This window comes from Cynocephalus volans, chromosome X (genome assembly GCF_027409185.1).
Source record: "Cynocephalus volans isolate mCynVol1 chromosome X, mCynVol1.pri, whole genome shotgun sequence".
Lineage (NCBI taxonomy): Eukaryota > Metazoa > Chordata > Mammalia > Dermoptera > Cynocephalidae > Cynocephalus > Cynocephalus volans.
The window spans coordinates 176,934,835-176,953,213 of NC_084478.1; the positions used below are offsets into that span (position 1 = coordinate 176,934,835).

The window sequence follows — 18,379 nt, forward strand, 5'->3', positions numbered from 1 at the left end:
GCTCTTTTGGGGTCCTTCTCAAAGGCCACTCCTCTACATGCCCAGACAGAGGTGTGGATTGCATCTGTAGTTTCCAGGGCCCCATATCTTTATATTGTTTGTCCCTTGTCCCTATCGTCCAGTGACATGGAGCAGCTGGGAAATCTTTCTGGGGGAGGGATGGGGCTTGAACTGGGTCTCAAGGGATAGTTAGGATTGGAACAGGGAGGAAGAAGAGGAAGAGTGGCATGAGCAAGGGCCCAAAGCCAAGCCACTGAGGGGCAGCCTGTGGCAGGGCGCGGAGCAGGGGGACACAGAGCCCTAGCCGCCCTCCCCTCCCCCAGGGCACCCTACAACGTCAGGCGCAGCTCAACAGCAGGGGCTGCCGAGGAGGAGGAGGAAGAGGCGCCCTTCTCTTCAGATGAGCAGAAGCGGAGGTAGCGGTGCCTTGGGGCAGCCTGGTGGGTGGGGCGGGGGCCTGAGTGTTTGCGGACTGCGGAAACGAATTGGACCAGTTGGGGTGACCAAATGCACAGCATGTAGGTTATCAGCAGTGGCCCATGGGGTGAGGGAATAGGTGCCATTCTGAGAGTCGGTGGGAAAACCTAGGTAGTGCGGCCTTGGGAAAAACCTCGTTTGTCAGTTCTTTCAGACGTTAGATCAGCTTGTTAGAAAAGGTCCTGAGAAAACCGGACAAAATAGGCAGAGTGGGGTGCCCTGGCAGAAGCCACCCGCACATGTGTGCTGTGTGTGCAGGTTCCAGCAGGCCCTGCATACCTGGGGGCAGGGGTGGACTCCAGAGTTTCGAATGTCCCTGACCCCCAACTGAGGCCCAGACATAAGCAGCAGCGGAGTGTGGCCCCACTCCCGTCCTAGTGCCAACCTGCCCTCTGACCCACGTGGGCAAGGGATGAAAGGCTCATCTGTCACCCCTTCTCTCTCCCCTGGCCTCTGCCCAAAGCCCCCTTGCTGAAGGCCCCGGAGAGCTGCCAATCCTAAGTGAAGAGGCCACAGCAGCAGGGGTCCCCAGGCCTGGATGGTACGGGTGAAAGAATGCCTGCTCCGCCACCTGCCGGGGGTGTGCTCTTGGGCAAGTCACTAGAGAGCTCCCCAGCCTCAGTTGCCTCATCTGTAAATTGTGGAGGATGCTAGCGCCTACTTCCTGGGCCGGGAACATCAGTGAGCTAATGTGGGGATGTCAGCATCCAGGGCAGGACCAAGCACACACCACACACTCGATAAACATGGGCTGCCCTGCCCTCGGTCTCCATATTTCTCTTGAATAGTCCTTGGAGAAGGTGCTAATCTGGCTTCTCCCCCTCACCTCCCTGGGCTGGCCCTGGTCCTCCCGAGGACATCTTGGGCGAGGCTGCCAGAGCATGGCCAGCTCGATGCCCATCAGCTGTCCCCTGACCTGTGCTGTCCCAGGTCAGAGGCTGCCAGCAGCGTGCTGAGGAAGACAGCCCCCCGGGAGCACTCCTACGTCCTGTCGGCGGCCAAGAAGAGCACTGGGTGAGTTGCATGTTAGGGAGGCCCCGCAGGGCCTGGCTTAGCCTCTAGCCGGCTCTGGGCTGTGGAACAGTTCCCTTCCCTCAGGACTACATTCTTCCTGGGGATGGTGAAAGAGTGGGTTGACAGATCACCCCAAGGGCCCTTCTAGCTGGACCTTCTCAGATTCTCGATGCACTTTCTAGAAAACCGAGGGGTTCTGGCTGCTGCCATCAGGGCAGGTAAGGTACTAGGAATGGGAGAGAGGTTCAGGACCCTCTTGTGATATCACCTGTCCATGGACTCTGCCCAATATGTTGCCTTTCTGCTTCCCTTCCAGCAGTCCCCCCCAGGAGGTGCAGGCCCCAGTTATTGCGAAGAGGTAAGTGTCATCAGGGAAGCCTCAGGGGCCTGTTGCTGGCCATAGACAAAGCCTCCTGTCGGCAGGGGCGCCATTTGGGCACTGGGAGATGGGGTGTGGGGGTGGGGTCCTGTCCCTGAGCAGGGGAGTTGTGAGGGACTGCTGGCTTCCATCTAGGTGGCTGTGAAGGCATGTGTGGCCCTAGCTGCCAATTCTGTGGGGAGAGCACAGCTTGTGCCGAGTTCTTCCATTTGCCAGTGGCCAACAGGGTCGGCCCCTGAGACAGAGCTGTAGCATTTCCAAGGCCCTCGGGGATTTTGAGGCAGAAGTAGCCACTTGGTTGCCCTCCCTTCCACCACACTAAGGCCAGGCTGGTCCAGAGGCTTGTCACTGGGAGCCCCTGGCTTGCCTGCCCTTGGAAGTGTCCTCACTCCCTCTGTCAGCTGGGAAGCATCAGGAGATATCCTCCCTGGCACCAGCAAGAGTCTTCCTGCCTCTTGCCCTTCCCTCTGCTCGCACCCAGGACCAGGATAGGGCCACCAGAACTTCCTCTGGGAGGTGACCGTAACATTGGAAATGGGCCCTAAAGGTGAACAGGGTTCATCAGGGAATGATCAAGATGTCAGGACACTCCAGCTGAGTGAGGAAGGGGTGACACCATTAGTTGAGACAGGGTACCTCTAGGCAGGAAATATTGGAGGAAGGGCAGGGAAGAAACTTCTGGAAAGTTGAATTTTAGGGACCTTCGGTTGGGTGGACAGGAAAGGCCTCCATGGTGAGGTGGCATAAGAAGCTGAGGACTGAACAAGGAGGAGTCAGCATGCCAGGCGTCCCAGGCGGAGGGCCCGGCTGGTGCAAATGCCCGGAGGTGGGAAGAGCTTGCTGCATTGGAAGAGCAGAAAGGCAGACTGGAATGCAGAGAGCAGGGGTGGCAGCAGCACGAAGGAAGCGACAGAGAGTGGTGTGTTCTCACAGACTGGGTGGCTTGAAACAGCACAGATGGACCCTCTTACAGTTCTGAAGACCAGAAGTCTGAGATCAAGGTGTTGGCAGGGTTGGTTCCTTCTGGGTGCTCTGAGGGAGAAGCCTTCCCAGCGAGTTCCAGCTTCTGCTGGTTGCTGGCCATCCTGGGCATTCTTGGCTTGGACCTGCAGCACGTCAATTTTCTGTCCCTCTGTCCTCACATGGCCTTCCTTTCTCTGTGTGTCTGTCCAGATTTCCCTCTTCTTATAGCAACACCAGTAATTGGATTTCTGACTCACCCTAATCCAGTATGACCTCATCTTACCTTGATTACATCTGCAAAGACCCTATTTCCAGATAAGGTCACAGTCACAGGTTCCAGGGGGACACTATTCAACCCAGTATGTTGTCCTTATCTTGAGCTGGAATTGCTGAGCCTCTAGGCTGGGCCCTGGTCCTGAAGGTCTGGCCAATTAGAGACCATTGAAAGCGTGTCCTTCAGAGGCCAGCGAGCTCCAGGGCAGCTGAGAAGACCATGAGTGCCACTTCTCTTCTTGCCCAAAGGGTTGAGGTGGTGGATGAGGACGGGCCTTCTGCGAGGAGCCAGGACCCACCTTCCCTGACGAGGTCCACTCCCAGCTTCAGCAGGTAATCAATCGTGCATCTCTGTCTATGGCTGGTGACTGCCCAGCCAGCCTGCCTGCCACTTGGTCACTGTGGAACCTCTGCCAGGTCACCTCCCTGCTGAGCCTCAGGGTCAGTGTCCCCATGTGCCCAATGACAGGATAAAGCACAGAAATCAGTAAGGGCCCATCTGGCTGGATGTCCCAGGGCTGAAAAGAGCAAAACAGCCCAGCCTCCAGGGGGAGAGCGCTTAGCCCTTGCCTGTTTAGTACTTATCTGTGTCACCTTAATCCCTGCACCCCTGAGTCCTGTGGCGGCACAATACCCTGAGAGGAAGTACCAAGCTCGGGGGCGCTTGGGAGGGCCAGCCACTGCAGCGGCAGCCTACCAGTGGTAGGCTTGCTTGTGGCACTCCTGTAAGCTCGTCAGGCTCCCCTGCCCTGGAGGGAGGCTCTGCAGTCCCCAGCGCCTCTCACAGCCGCCTTCTTTGCCAGTTCGGATGGAGGCAGAAGCAAAGTGTCTCAGGTGATTTGGATCGAGCGCATGCCAGGCGTGCCTAGCCCCGCCGGGAGCCGGGAGCCCAGGTGGGTGCCTCGAGCTGGCTCCAGCCTGTGAGCTGGTCAGATGGCAGTGGGGTGACAGGGTAGTGGCAGGCTGAGCGCTGCTGATCTGACTCCAGGCAGGGTCATGATTTGCCCTGCTTTCTGAGCCCTGAGTGTTCAGGCAGAGAATGGTGCTCTCTTGTCTGCGGGTGAAGAGCGGTGAATACCTCCTTGTACTTTGCACCGAGTGTGCTAAGTCCTGCAGGGAGCGCCACCGCCCTGTCGTCGCTATTTAAAGCACCTGCCTGGATTGACAGCTTTGCACACATCCAGGTCTGCTAAAAGCTACACATCCCTGGTACCCGTGAAGACCCCTGAGGCCAGAAGGGGAGAGTGCCTGTCCCTATAGGTTCCTTCGTGGGATCCCCAGGGGCCATTCTGGCTTTCCTCATGCCACTGTAACCCCCAACTCCCCTTACCAACTCAGGCTGCACAACCATTTACAGACATGTGACCCCCATTCTTGGGGCCACCTCCTCTGTGCCAGGAGGGAGACAGAAGCACCTGCACCAGCACGAACAGAGCAGGGGAGGGCGGCTGGGCGCGAGGCTGCAGACCTTGTCTGCCCAGAGCGAGCCAGGAGCACGAGGCCAGCTCCCACCATGGCCTGGGGTGCGTCTGCCCAGGACGCCCCTTCTTCACTGCCTCCCTTTCCTGATAACTCTGTTTGTCTGACCCTTTGAAGATGTGCAAAGGAAGATTTGAGCGCTCTTTACAAGGCAGTATCGACGGAAATTGGCAATTGATAGGATATGGGGGCTAGGGCTGCTGAAAAAAGGTGCCACAGACTGAGGGCTTAAACCACAGAAACTTCTTTCCTCACAGTTCCAGAAGCTGGAAGTCTGAGACCAAGGTGTCGGGTGGGTTGGTTCCTTCTGAGGCCTCTCTCCTTGGCTTGTAGGTGGCCACCTTCTTGCTGTGTCTTCATGTGGTCATGCCTGTGCACATGTCTGTGTCCCAATCTCCTCTTCTTATGAGGACATCAGTCAGATTGGATTAGGGCCCACCCTAACAACTCTATTTAACATATTCACCTCTTTAAAGGCCCTATCTTCAAATACAGTCACATTCTGAGTTACTGGGGGCTAGAACTTCAACAAATGAATATTCAGGGACACCAATCAGCCCATAATGGTATAAATATATCGTGTTTCCTTATTTCTCTTTTGTAAAAAAGGCAATGAACGGTTTCAGATGCTTTTAAAAGATAATGCAGTAGAATTACGTTGTGCTGTATGATGGATTTGAGAGGCATTTAAATATTCCATAAAATTCCTTTGGATGTTTAATGCCCATCATCTGGCTGTCATAGCAAGGTGGCCATCTTAATTGGCTATGGCCTGCCATAACAAAATACCCCAGACCGGGGGCCTTAAGCAACAGAGATGTGTCATGTCACCATTCCAGAGGACAGAAGTGTGACATCAAGATGTCCGCAGGATTGATTCCTTCTGACGGCTGTGAGGGGAGGGTGTGTCTCAGGCCTCTCTGCTCGGCTTGTAGCTGGCTCTCTTCTCCCTGTGTCTCTTCACATTGTCTTCCTTCTGTGTGTGTCTGTGTGTCCTAATATCCCCTTCCTGTGAGGACACAGTCCTGTTGGATCTGGGCCCACCCTAATGACCTCATCCTAACTTGATTGCCTCTGTAAGACCCGATCTCCAAATAAGGTCACACCCTGAGGCGCTGGGGGTTAGGACTCCAACCTATGAATTTTGGGGGCACACAATTCAATCCACAGCAGGGGCTGAGGAAAGCAGAGACTTTAAAATGTCAGCCTGGAGCAACCAGGTGGCTGGAAGTGCCATTTGCAGAGGTGGGAAGACTGGGGATTGGGGCAGAGGCCATGCTGCATGAAGGACCTGCCCATGGGGCCGTGGCCCGTAGATAGGTGGCTCCAGGCATCCAAGGAACTACCTCCAACCATCAGCAGCAGTGGGAGAGAAGGGCAAAAAGCAAACAACGCTGGAATTAGCAAAGCGACCCAAAGTTTGGGGATCGGGGTTGGATGAAGGGCCTGGGGTGCTCATCCTGGAAAAGAATAAACTCGGGGCCATGGCCACCTTCTTTGGGCCTCTGAAGAGCTGTAATGGGGAGAGGGAACAAAGGTGTCTTGCTGTATGGCAAGAAATGGAACTAGGACCAGAATATGGAATGTTCCAGACACCAGAACTATCTTACAACAGGGCAGCCTCTGTCAGGAGGGAAGGAGACCCCTTTCCAGAAGTGTGCAGTGAGTCTGCGCAGGAAGGTTGGAGGCATGGGTCCGCCCAGGAAAGCTGGAGACGTGGGGCCAGGCTCCCAATAGGAGGCCTGGGTTGATGCCTCAGATGGTTCTTCTGCCCTCAGATTCTGCAGCCACAAAACATGTGGAACCCACCCAGGCAGTCTCCAGGTGAGCTGCTGGCTGGTCCTGGTCCCGGAGACCCTTCTCAGACCCACCCCATCAGGTGCTGCCCTGGGCGAGGCAGCCACTGTCAGTCCCTTCATACCCGGATCCTGTCTGCCTGGTTCTCTGAGAAGCTTGTGGGGAGCAGGCACTCAACTGAACTTTAGGTCTCGCAGCACCTCAGAAAAGGCTGGTTTATGGCAGAGTGGGAGAGGAGAATATGACAGCCTTTTCCCTAGGCACAGCCCCACTGGGGGTGCCCCCTTCTGACCCTGACCCTGCCCTGTCCCCCTTAGCCACAACCCAAAGGTCAGCTCCTCATAATTCCCGCCTCAGTATACCTGCTTCCCAAGGCTGTCCCAAATCCTAAATGGGAAAATGCACGTAAGGTACTTAGCACAGTGCCTGGCGCTGGTGCCCTTGGGTGCTCCTGATGACGCTCCTGCTGATCTGCAGGGCCCTTCTGCGAATGCGGGAAGGGGCCAATATTGCCACCTGCTGGCACCTGAGGGAAGTGCGGCTAAGGGCACTGAAAAGGTGGTACCTCCTCCTCCCCCACATCCCCCTCTTCTGGCAGGATGAGTCACACATTCTTCGGTACAGGCCACTGCCTGTAGTATTCCTGCAGGTGGCTGGGGCCACACTGGATGTAGGCTTATCAGTTTGAGCCTCGCGCTTTAGAAGACGCCTGGCTCTGTGTTCCCTGAGTGCCTTCCAAGGGTGTGCAGCCTTCCAGGGTGTTCCCGGCTTCAGCCCAGCTGAGGACTTCAGATTGGACTAGAGCTCTCTTGGTGGAAGGTCTGGGGCCGTGGGGGGGCTGGTAGGGGTCTGCAGGGGGAGGAGAAGCTAGAAAGCCCCTGTATTAGTTTGCTGGAGTTGCCATAACAAGGTCCCAGAAGCTGGGTGGCTTAAAACAACAGAAATTCATCCTCTCACGATTCTGGAGGCCAGAAGTCAGAGATCAAGTTGTTGGCAGGGCCATGCTCCCTCTGAAGGCTCTAGGGGAGCATCTGTTCCACACCTTTCTCAGAGCTTTTGTTGCCGACAGTCCTTGCTGCTCCTTGGCTTGAGGCTGCATCACTCCGCTCTCTGCCTCTATCCTCACGTGCTGCCTTCCCTCTGCCTGTATCCAAATTTCCCTCATTTTTTAAGGACACCAGTCACCGAATTAGGACCCACCCTACTCCATTATGACCTCATCTTACTTTGATCACATCTGCAAAGACCCAATTTCCAATTAAGTTCATATTCACAGGGACCAGCAGTCAAACGTGAGTATATCTTTTAGGGAGGCCACAATTCAATCCCATAAGAGCCCCCCGAACAAAGCAGCTTTTGAGCTGAGTCTTGAAGAAGGCATCGCTCAGGGGGAAGATGATGGAGAAGAAAGGCAGTGAGGGAGAGGCACAGGGTGACACATTGTTCCTATTCCCTCTCAGATATAACAAGAAACTCCAGTGAGAGCTGGTAAGAAAATATGTTTTACTTGCCTGTGACGTCCCCAAGTCAGGCATGTCCCAGCGCCACATGCTTTAAATGAGGCAGCATGGGGCTGGCAGCCAAGGGCTTTATGCCATCATCATAAACGACATCATCATCAACACCGATGTCATCAGTGTTGTCATGACAGGAGATGGGCAGAAGTCAGAGCTGCCCATGTGTACTGGGTCCCCTCCAAGCTTTCATGGTCGGGATGGGCCTTGTCCCTGGCAGCCCTTCTGTTTCCCTCTGGTCACCTCTGGCACTCCAGGTTCCACCTGGGGTGGAGGTGGAGGGACAGAGATGAACACCCCGCTGGCCCAGCCTTCCACAGGCTCCTAGTCAAGGCTGGAGCTAGACACCAGGGTCAAGTCCAAGGCCAGCTGAGAGCGGCTGAGCCACCCAGCCTCCCCTAAAGTGGGGGACTATCTGTCTCCCTGCCTTCACCTTGGCCTCTTCAATCCTTCCTCTCCTGGGATCCCTGAGTGGCCTTTCTAAAGTGCCAGTCTGATCATGTCAGCTCCCCTTTTCAAGCCCATCCTGTGGCTTCCCTTTGCCTTACTGGATCTGGTGTCAGACCCCCCTACCAGCCTCCATCTCCTCCTCCTGCCTCTCCCTTCAGCTGGCCTGGATCAAGCTACATCTCCATGAAGCTTGCCCTCATGGAAGTGCCCTTGGGACTGGATTTGTTCTGGACCCACAGCATAGTTCCCAAAATGCCCCCCCCCCCCCGCCACTGGGCTGGAAGCTTCATCAGGGCAAGCCCAGGACAACCGTAGGAAGGAGTGAGTGGCTGTGACATTACTTGGCTTAGGCATTGTTCCATGGACCTAGGCAGGTCTGCTTTTGGGTGAAGGGTTCACCCCCATAAAGCCAAGGAGCTCTAGATTCTCCCTGACCCTGGCCAACACCACGACCAAACCTGCTGGGTGTCAGGCCCTGCACTGGGGCCAAAGAATACATCAGACTTAGAGGGATGGGTGTCCCTGGTGACCTGCAGTCACCCACAGGCCAGGCTGTGAGCACAACTGCAATGGAAAACCTCAGAGGGGCCCTCTGAGGGTGGGCTCACTCCGGCCTTCCATGGCTGTAGCTCACAGGCACTGGGCACCTGCCCTCACCCCTGGCTCTCACTCCGAATTTGGGCTGGTAGCTTTCTCAGCATCTCGCCCCTGTCAGTCCCCATTGGCCTATGAACTCGGAGTTCCCTCTGGCCTTGCAGATAGCCACTTTAGGTGCTCCAGTGGGATCATAGGCTGGGCTCACCCCTGCAAGTGGTTGGCAGCATGGCGGGTGGCAGCTACAGATAGGGCTGGGAGGGCCCATTTCTGCCCAGAAGGCCCCTTGCTGTGCCTGAGGGAGGGCTGGGCTCAAGTCAGGTGGGAGACTGGTGAAGGGGCCCTTCTCACCCCTTCTGGAGTTTGCAGGTTGGTGGCCCAAGCTCAGCTGCAGCACTGAGAAGGCTCAAGGCCAAAGAGGAGATCAGACAAAAAAAAAAAAAGCGGGGTGGGAGGATGTCCTCGGACATCCGTTCGTGACACAGATGGGGAAGGGAAGGGAGAGGCTTTTCTCCCCATCAGCTCCCTGGGTCTCTCCTTTGGTCTGCAGCTCAAGAGGCGAGGAGATTGTCCGCCTGCAGATCATGACCCCCAAGGCAGGACTGCGCCTGGTGGCCCCAGACCTGGAAGGCATGAGGTATGGGGCCCTGCTGCTGCCCTCGCTCCCTCCACATCACTCAGAGAAGGGAGCAGCAGGATGCAAGTGATAGGGCCCGGGGGGGCTGGTTCTGCCACTGTAGGGCTCAGCCTGGGATCTCCGCCTATCTCATTCTTTCACTCAACAATCCCTATGGGGCAAGCGCTTGGTCTGTGGAGGCTACGGGCCTGGCCCTGGGCTCAGCGATGAATGGAACTCCCTGGCCAGAGTTGCTGTCTGCCTGAGCAAGGTCAGTCCGCCGTGCTGGCTGAGCCACGTACTAGGAGCCCCTGGGAAGTGACAGCTCAGCGCTTCCGAGCCCTAAAGATGGGACAGGCTATGCTAGATGGAGACACTGGGTCTGTGGAGCCCTCTTAGTCCACTGGAGCAGTCGCCCTGCCTGTCTGAGGGGAGCCCCCAGGAACATCTAAGGTGGGGCACCTTCCTCGCCTGTGTTTCTTCCTGAGGCAGCATCTGAGGGGCTTTCCCCGTAGAGGTTGCACAGATTGGTCTTCCCTGAGAACTGTGCATGCCTGGCGTGCAGGAGGCTTTGCTGCTGGAATGACTCAGCATCACCCAGTGTGATATCTCTAATAAGGCAACATTGGAAGCTGCGTCCTTGGTTTCACTAAGGTGACCAGTCTCTGAGATGGGCAAAGTGACCCTGAGAGATGCAGAAGGAAGCAAGACTGCTTCTGCAGAAAGTTCCTGCTGTGTCCTCTACCTCCAGAGCTGACAAGGCCTCTAGCAGCTCATGTAGGAGTGGCAAAGCTACAATGGCCTGTTGAGAAACCCTAGAGAGCCCCACCCCCACTTTTAAGCTGAAGAATGAAGTTGGAGAAGGGAGAAAGAAGGAAAGCTGGAGTTCATTAAGGCCCACCCTGCCCCAGACAGCCTGGCAAGGATTCCCCATGGCGGAACTTGTTGATTCTGCATGGCAGCATAGATGCAGTAACTATGCCCATTTTACAGATGAAGAAACCGAGACCCTGAATGTTTAAATAACTTGCTCAAGGTCACAGTCAAGAGCAGGCAGATTTGCCCAGCCTGCTTGACTCCCACCTTCTACTTTTGGGGGTGGGGGACAGGAGGACAAGGAGGGGTGATAGAAATGTTCAGTATTTGCTGAGTGAATAAGAGATGAGTTTATTTGTAGGTCTCCAAGTAAAAATTTCTAGGAAGGAGGCATTTTGAGCGTTTGTGATTGAGGTTTGGGAGAGAGGTCTGGGCTCAAGGGATTTCCATGTTATATGCAGACAGAATACAGCTGAAACGCTGGGGGTAGGTGAACTTTACATGGGGCTCTTGTTGAGGGAATTGAGGAGAGGGGTGGGCAGGCTGGGCACAGACCCCAGTGTGGAGGTGGCAGCTGCCTGGCCACTCCTTCTGAGAGCAGCTGGCAGAGGGTGGCCACTTGTGGCCATGTTGAGAGTGAGCAAAGCCTCAGGTGAGGGCCAGGGTGGCAGTTGATGTCATGGGAGGAGAGGAGGTAGCCCAGCAGGTGATGGAGCATGCAGACAGGGAAGAACACTGGGGACACCAACATTTAAGGGGCAAGAGAGGGGAAAAAGGTGAAGAAGACCACAAAGGTGTGGCCAGGGAAGTAGTAGGTGGCGTCACAGGGTCAAGGGAGGAGAGGTGACAAGAAGGCAGCAGTGGTGTACTGACTTGGTAGTGTTGGATGGCGACCTGAGATAATGATGGGACAATCTGTTGGATTTGACAACATGGAGCTCCCTGGTGACCTCAAGAAGAATGGAGGGAGGGTTGAGTTAAGAGGTCAGGACCAGTCTTACGCTCAAGTCAGACTGCCTGGGTTCAGGTCCCAGCTCTTCTCATTACGTGTGGGACTTAGGGCAAGTCACGCAGGCTCTCTGTGCCTTAGTTTGCTCATCTGGAAAGTAAGCATGGATGATAAACAGTACCCACATCCTGGGGCTGATGTGGACAATTCATGCATATAAAGCCATGAGAACAGGGTCTGGCCCTCAATCGACAGTAGCTATTAGTAACGAGGTTTTAAGCGTCAGCCAATCCTGCGATAGCAGGTTTGAAGCTCCTTGGAGACAGCTGGCATTTGAGAATGAGCTAACTGCCCCCACCTGAGACTGGGTGGCTGACGCAGGGTTCACTTACATTTTTCTTCCTCTATAGGTCTTCCCCAGGCCACAAAGACAAGGAGGTCCCCCACTCCAGAAAGCTCCAGAGAGACTTGGGTGATGAGGAGGCCTTCAAAGGCCCCAACACGGACTCTGAAAGGTAACTCACTGCAGGGACCGTGTCCAGCTTCATCCCCAGAACACGGAGCCCACAGGCACCCAGCTGGAGGGCCTCTGTGGCCCCTGTCCAAGGTCAGTGGATGGAGCTGGGACCAGGACTGTGCTGTTCCCACTGTGTCCACAGTGCCTGGGGTAGTGCAGGTCTTCAGTGAATATCTGTGGAAAGAATGAAGGAATGAACAAATAAGTGAATCCTGGACAGGGGCAGTCCCCTGCCAAGATCCCTCAGGGAGCCAGCTGCACAGCAGGACCAAACTCCAGGCCAGCCCACCCCCACCCCAGCCATTGGCCTGCACCGGTCCCCTCCACTCACCTGAAGCTGCCCCACTCCACTGTGCTTTACTCCAGGGCAAAGCAGCCCTTCTCACGGCCAGGCAAAGGCAGGCCACCAGGCTGGCAGTTTGGGGAAGTCAGTGACCAAAAGATGTGTGGGTCCCCATAAAGCATGCATCAGTCCATTTTGTGTTGCTGAAACTGAGTCATTTATACAGTACAGGGGTTTATCTGGCTCACAGTTCTGGGACAGCTGCATCTAGTACAGGCCTCAGGCCACTTCTACTCATGGCGGAAAGTGGCAGGCAGCTAGTGGGTACAAGCAGATCACATGGTGAGAGGATGCAGGAGAGCTAACTCCTTACTGGCTCTCCTTTTAAAGCCCTCAGAACCATGCCCATGACTGTTAAACTGTCAATGGATGAATCTATTTAATAGGGCATGGTCTTCAAAATCTAATCACCTTTTCAAGGCTCCACCTTTCAACTACCACAATAGGATTTCCCACTCTCTTAAGACTGTCACAGTGGGGGTAAAGTTTCTAACACATGGACTTCGGGGGACACAATTAAGTCCACTACAGAGCTTCTAGCAGGGACTTCCAAGATGACCTGTGGACAAAGAGAGACACTGGGGAGATGGTGTTAAGGATGGGAAGTTGGAGCCCTGGTGGGAATGATGACTGCAGAGGGGATGGTTGTGCCTAGTCATCACACAACCATCCAACTGACCTGTCCCCAGGCCAGACCAGGGGAGAACGGGTCTGGTGAACAGTGCCTACTGATTGGGCATTTCCTCAGTAGGAATCTGGTAGCCAGTAATGGATAAGAACCCACAGACCTACCTTCTCAGTGTGGACCTGGAGCCCCAAGTTGACACTCTGAGCCCTTAGAATGAGGCAAGGGGGCCCTGGATGGTGGGGAAAGCCTTGCCCCTTGCTCTCCTGGCCATCAGCCCACCACGTGCCAGCCTCCTCCTTAGTTTCCGCCTTGCCCTGTTTCTTTGCTCCACTCTTGCTCCTAGCCCATCAAGTCTTGAAAAAGGCAGAAACACTTGCTATTATAGTTGACGTGGGCTTGGCTCAGCACCAGTCAGAACAGTGCAGGGTGGCAGCCACGGGTGGCTTGTGCTTCTGGTCCTTGAGGCCAACTCTCAGGACATCTGCATTAGGTAAGATCATAACCCACTCAGAGTCAGCAAATGCTTTTCTTCCCATAACAGCTCAAGTGCACAGTTGAGTGATGGCAGCGTGGGATCCGGAGCTATGGGGTCCTCACCTGAAGGCTTGGCTGGAGCAGACATCAGCTCTGAGAGAGAAGGGTGAGCTGTCTGGGGGAAGCAGGTTCTCTCATGTCCCTGGTGACCGACCATCCAGGGTCAAGCCGCCAAACAGCTCAGGTTGCTGGGTGTGGGATACTGGGCACTTTCTGTGGCTCCTGTCTACTGCTTCTCCTGCCCTCCTCAGCCCCACCACAACATTCTTTGTCTTTGGGCTTTCCACTTCTTCTTGGAAGTACCTGTACTACAGTCTTGTTCCTTCTTCTACGCTCTGCCACTGGCTGTCAAGCTCCTCTAGAGCAGACACAAGGCCCCATTCACAGCTGAGGGCACATCCCCTGCCTGGGGCTGGCACTGGGCAGGTAGGAAGAATGTGTGGGCAATGTGTGAAGGGACCAACTAATGACTGAGTGAATGATGGATCAATCAGTGCCTTCTTATTTCTTGGCCGAACTGTGAGGATAAGCTACGAAGCCCTTTGTTCCTGCCTTATCCCTTCCCTTCCAGAAGTTCTAAAGCCTCCTTGTCCTACCCCACCCCCTTCCCTGGCCAGCTCTGAGCAGGTCCAAGGAAAGGCCCCTGGGCCGGAGACTTGGCTCCTTCAGGTGCCACTAACATGAGAACTGTGCTAGAGCCTTCCCCGCACAGCCTGCACCTGTGTGCTGTCTGGAGCGGCATCAGGAGGACCTTCTTAAAACAAATTAGATCCCGTGTCTCTCCTGCTTAAACCTTCTGCTGGCTTCCCACCTTCCTTAGAATAAAGCCCAAACCCCTTTCCGTGGCCCACGGGGTTCTGCATGGCGGGGACTTTGGTCTCCTATCCGGCCTTGCCTCCTGCCACTCTCTCCACGGTGGTGCACATTGACTCAATTTGCTGTTGGCTGTCAGACTTCTAGTCCAATGGGATTTGGTCTGGTTTTTGGTTGCTTCATCTATAAATATTCATTCCATATCATCCTTCCTGCTTATGCACCCTCTTAAAATGAAGTCTGCTTTCCACCCTGTTTTCTTACAGTGAAGCCCAACTTCGAAGTAACTTGCAAAATAATCTGAAGAATTTTCTAGATTTTGATCATTTCTAACTCAGTCTTTCACAGTCGTCTTACTTATACTTAGTTTTTCACAATGCTTTGTAAGAAAATCCTTTATTGTCTTTCCAAAGTAAAGGTTGTTTCTCATGGAAACAGTCACTCTCCATTTCCATCCATTTTCATGAGTTTACTTAATAATGGAATTTAGTGAAGATGGTTGCAAGAACAACAGGCAGAACAGGTTCAGGAACAAACAAGAGGGACTGAAGTGAGTGTGCTACTCAAGTGGAGGGCACAGCTTGTACAGGCAACAGGGTGCCCTGTGAGGCATGCTTGCTCAGTGTCCTAGTCCATTTTCTGTTGCTATAACAGAATACCACAGACTGGATAATTTATAAGGAAAAGAAGTTTATTTAGCTCACAGTTCTGGAGCTTGGGAAATCCAAGAGCATGGCACCAGCATCTGGTGAGGGCACCACGTGGTGAGAGAACGCCAGAAAGAGCAGGAGATCCAGGGAGAGCTCACTTTTATAACAAAGCTACTCGCACAATAGTAAAGCCACTCCTGTGACAGTGACAATCCATTCATGAGGGCAGAAGGATTAAATTTCCAACACATGAACTTTTGGGGGACACATTCAAACCATAGCATTCAGCGTGCTATGAGCATCAGTCTGCCTGTTTTAGAGAGACAGAAAATATGGCTTAACCCTGGGAAGGCTGGTTAAGAGAGCCCCACTAAATCTGTATCAAGTAGGTGGATGCAGATGGACTCAGAAGATGCACTACTTTGACAAACGGCCACGGGGCCCAGTAATAACATATGTTACGGCCTGAGCATTATTCAAAGTACTTGGCATCTATGAATTCATTCACTCTTCTAAAAATACTTATGAGGCAAATATGATTATCATCCCTATTTCACTGATGATAAAACAGGCCTAAAGAGGTTGGGTAACATGCCCAAGGTCACACAGCTGGGAGGTAGTGAAGTTGTGATTTGAATCCAAGAAGCACACACTTAACCACCAGGCGACACTACTGCAGATGTCAGGCTACCTTTGGATATATGCGAGTATTGTGCCCCAAGCACAGGGACAGAAGCCACCCTCTTAGGAAAGGGTGGACATACAAAGTCCTGAACCCAGACTGGGCTTGGCCTCCCTTCCACAGGCTGTGCCCAGCTGCTGCCTTCGCCCCTTTCCTGGATGATCGGGATGTGCATGGTGCCAATTCTCAGTCCTGCAAGCCTGGACCAGCGGCCATCAGGTAAGGGCAGGGCGACTGTGCCAGTGACCAATCCCATTGCCAGACACAGCCTTCAGGGTTCAGCCTCAGCTTCAGCACCCCATGATTCCTCCACACACACACACACACCCCACACACACTTCTCAGCTCCATGCCACCTTCACATTGGGTGATTACAGGAGGACAGGGAAGCCTGGGAGGGGCCCGAACCTGGAGCTGGAGCCACCCACCAGGGGCAGTGGGAGAAGAGGGACAGGTGATAAGTTGCTGACACAGACAGCCCAGCACCAACCTACACCAAGCTGAGGTGGAGGGGGGACCAGTGGCAGAGGGGAGGGTATCAGGAGGCAGAGCTTTGGAAGAGATCTTTCTTGGAGGTCTCAGTGAACCTCTCCTGTAGGGACTGCAGCCTGGCCCAGCAAGTGGGAATCAGGGAGAGGAACCCCAGGGACAGTCAGCCAGCCAGCACTAGAGGGCTCAGTCCCAGGGAGCATGTGCCAAGTGGCTGGGAAGGGCAAGTGGCTCCAGGGACAAGCAAGTGCAAAGGGAAGAGGGTGTGCATTTCCAGGCTGTAGGCTTCAGCTCTTTTCATCTACCCATCACCAGTGGGACTGCCCATTTTGCTGTGGGCATGTGGAGCATTTGGCAAGCCTTTGTAAGGAGCACTCTTTCTTGACTTCCACAAATCCCCAGGAGACGTAGGTCAGGCAAGGATATTGGAACCCGAAAGCAGGAAGAGACTTCCTCAGGGACGCTGAGTAGGTCAGGGACAGCGCTTGGTCCTGAACTTAGGTGCTAAGGCCACGTGCCAGGCTGATGTGATATCAGATGCAGGGACATCTGTGCTACACTGATGCCAGGACTGAGAGGCTGGCCCTTCCTGGCAGACACAGTTCCACCCTTTCCTGTGAGATGACAGCTGGGAAAGGGAAGACCTGGGCCCTGAGCCTCCTTTGCTCTGAGGCCTTAGCAGGCCTGTGTGCTTCCTCCCTCAGCTCCAGTGCCACTTTGGCCTCTGCTGTCCCAGCTGATAGGAAGAGTGACAGCACAGCAGACCTGGTGGACACAAAGGCAGACCCAAAAGGGTAAGTCATCAGCAGACAGTGCTGAGCTTCTGGGGTGGAGAGAGGCAGCTTGGATGTGTGTCAGCCTTTGGCAGGGAAGGAGAGGCACACGGCAAGGGCAGAAGCCCCACCTGGAACCCTCTGGCCTCTGCTTTGCACCGAGCCCTGTTGCCCCCAGCCAGGAAGGGGCCACCCTTTTTCAGTCAGCGACCACTCAAGACAGATGGATAGATGGCACCTGCCCTTTCTTGGAAGCTGGAGCACACAGACAAAACAGAAACGGCCCTGCCTTCAAGGAGCGCTCAGGCTAGGGGAATTGGGTAAAACTCCGCACAGATTGGAAAAACACATCAGTGCTATAGCAGGGGAAGGGGGCACCTGGGACCACTTCGTTGGGAGGTGGTTTCTGAGCTGAATCTTGAAAGGTGAATAGGAGATCTCTAAGCAGAAGGAACAGGATATACAAAGGGCTCAAAAGAACCTGGTGTTTTCTGGGCACTGTGCATAGCTGAGTGTGGCCAGCAATGAGGGTCCTTGTGGGGGAGTGGTGGAAGAGGAGGCTTGGCAAAGAAGTTATGGCTGATTGGCTTTTTGTACTACGATATTGTTAATGATCACACCAGCTACTTAATTTGGGGGTGCCCACTGTGTGCACAGCCATCTACTCACAGTGTCTCCTACTGCTCTCCCCACATTCTCTCGAGGCTTACGCCTAATTAGAATGAAGAACAAAGGTCTGGAATCCAGGTCTCTGTGTCTCCTGGGAAGGACCTAGTGTTCTGAAGAGAATAGCCAGAGTGCTCAGATAATTATGGTGGTGAGGAGGGCTACTACTTAGGTGGGTGGAGGAGGGAGTCTCAGGTGAGCTCCTCTGAAGAGAAGGAACCAACTCTAGAACAAGCATGGAGAAGAGAGCTGCAGATAACGAACTGCAAACCTCATAACCCTCTGTTGGGAACATGCTTAGCAAATTCCAAAGCATAGCATGGCTGGAGTATAGCCAGTGCTGGGTGCTTTACAGTCTTCCCCGCAACTCTGTGAGATGGATAAGATGGGGAAGCTGTAGCATAAAATGGTTAAGTGACTTATCCTAGGCCTTACAAGTAGCAGAGCTGAGTCCCAAGGTAAGAGGCTCTAAGGAAAACCTCAGGAGAAACTACCAAAAGTGTTTATAAAATGTTTTTTGGATCCTATTCTCATGACCCAGAACCAGTAACTTCCAGGTGGTTAACATGTAAAGCATGCTGTGTGATCTCATCTAATCTTCCCCATACCGGGGAAAGGATCACTTGACAGAGAAGGAAACTGAGGGATGTACTCCTGTGAGGAGCAGAGCTAGGAACAGAGCCCAGATTTGGCCAGATCTAGAGCCGAGGCTCTGAACTGCTTTCCTCTGACGATTAAAAATTTGCAAAATCAATACAAATTTTCTTGATCACAGTGTTTCACAACTATGGCTGCACTTGAGAATCACCCGAGAAGTGTCAAAAAACAAAACCTTTCTGAGCCCCATGTGGAGACTTGGATTAAATTTTTCTAGGGTGGGCCTCCACCGTCCACGTCTTTTTAAAAGCTCCCCTGTTTATTCTCGTCTCTAGTCCAGAACCATTGTTCTAGGGTAGTGGTTCT

General features: G+C 54.0%; 1 protein-coding gene across 1 annotated transcript in view; it reads left to right on the plus strand.

Moving 5' to 3' along the window:
- Positions 1–18,379, plus strand: part of ZNF185 (zinc finger protein 185 with LIM domain) — a 54,175-nt gene that overhangs the window by 3,732 nt on the left and 32,064 nt on the right. Inside the window, exons 7-16 of the mRNA XM_063083270.1 lie at positions 324–416; positions 1,408–1,491; positions 1,808–1,849; positions 3,356–3,439; positions 3,910–3,999; positions 9,491–9,577; positions 11,732–11,836; positions 13,351–13,449; positions 15,612–15,707; positions 16,682–16,771. Coding sequence (XP_062939340.1) covers positions 324–416; positions 1,408–1,491; positions 1,808–1,849; positions 3,356–3,439; positions 3,910–3,999; positions 9,491–9,577; positions 11,732–11,836; positions 13,351–13,449; positions 15,612–15,707; positions 16,682–16,771 — 870 coding nt within the window. The remainder of the gene's footprint in view (positions 1–323; positions 417–1,407; positions 1,492–1,807; positions 1,850–3,355; positions 3,440–3,909; positions 4,000–9,490; positions 9,578–11,731; positions 11,837–13,350; positions 13,450–15,611; positions 15,708–16,681; positions 16,772–18,379) is intronic.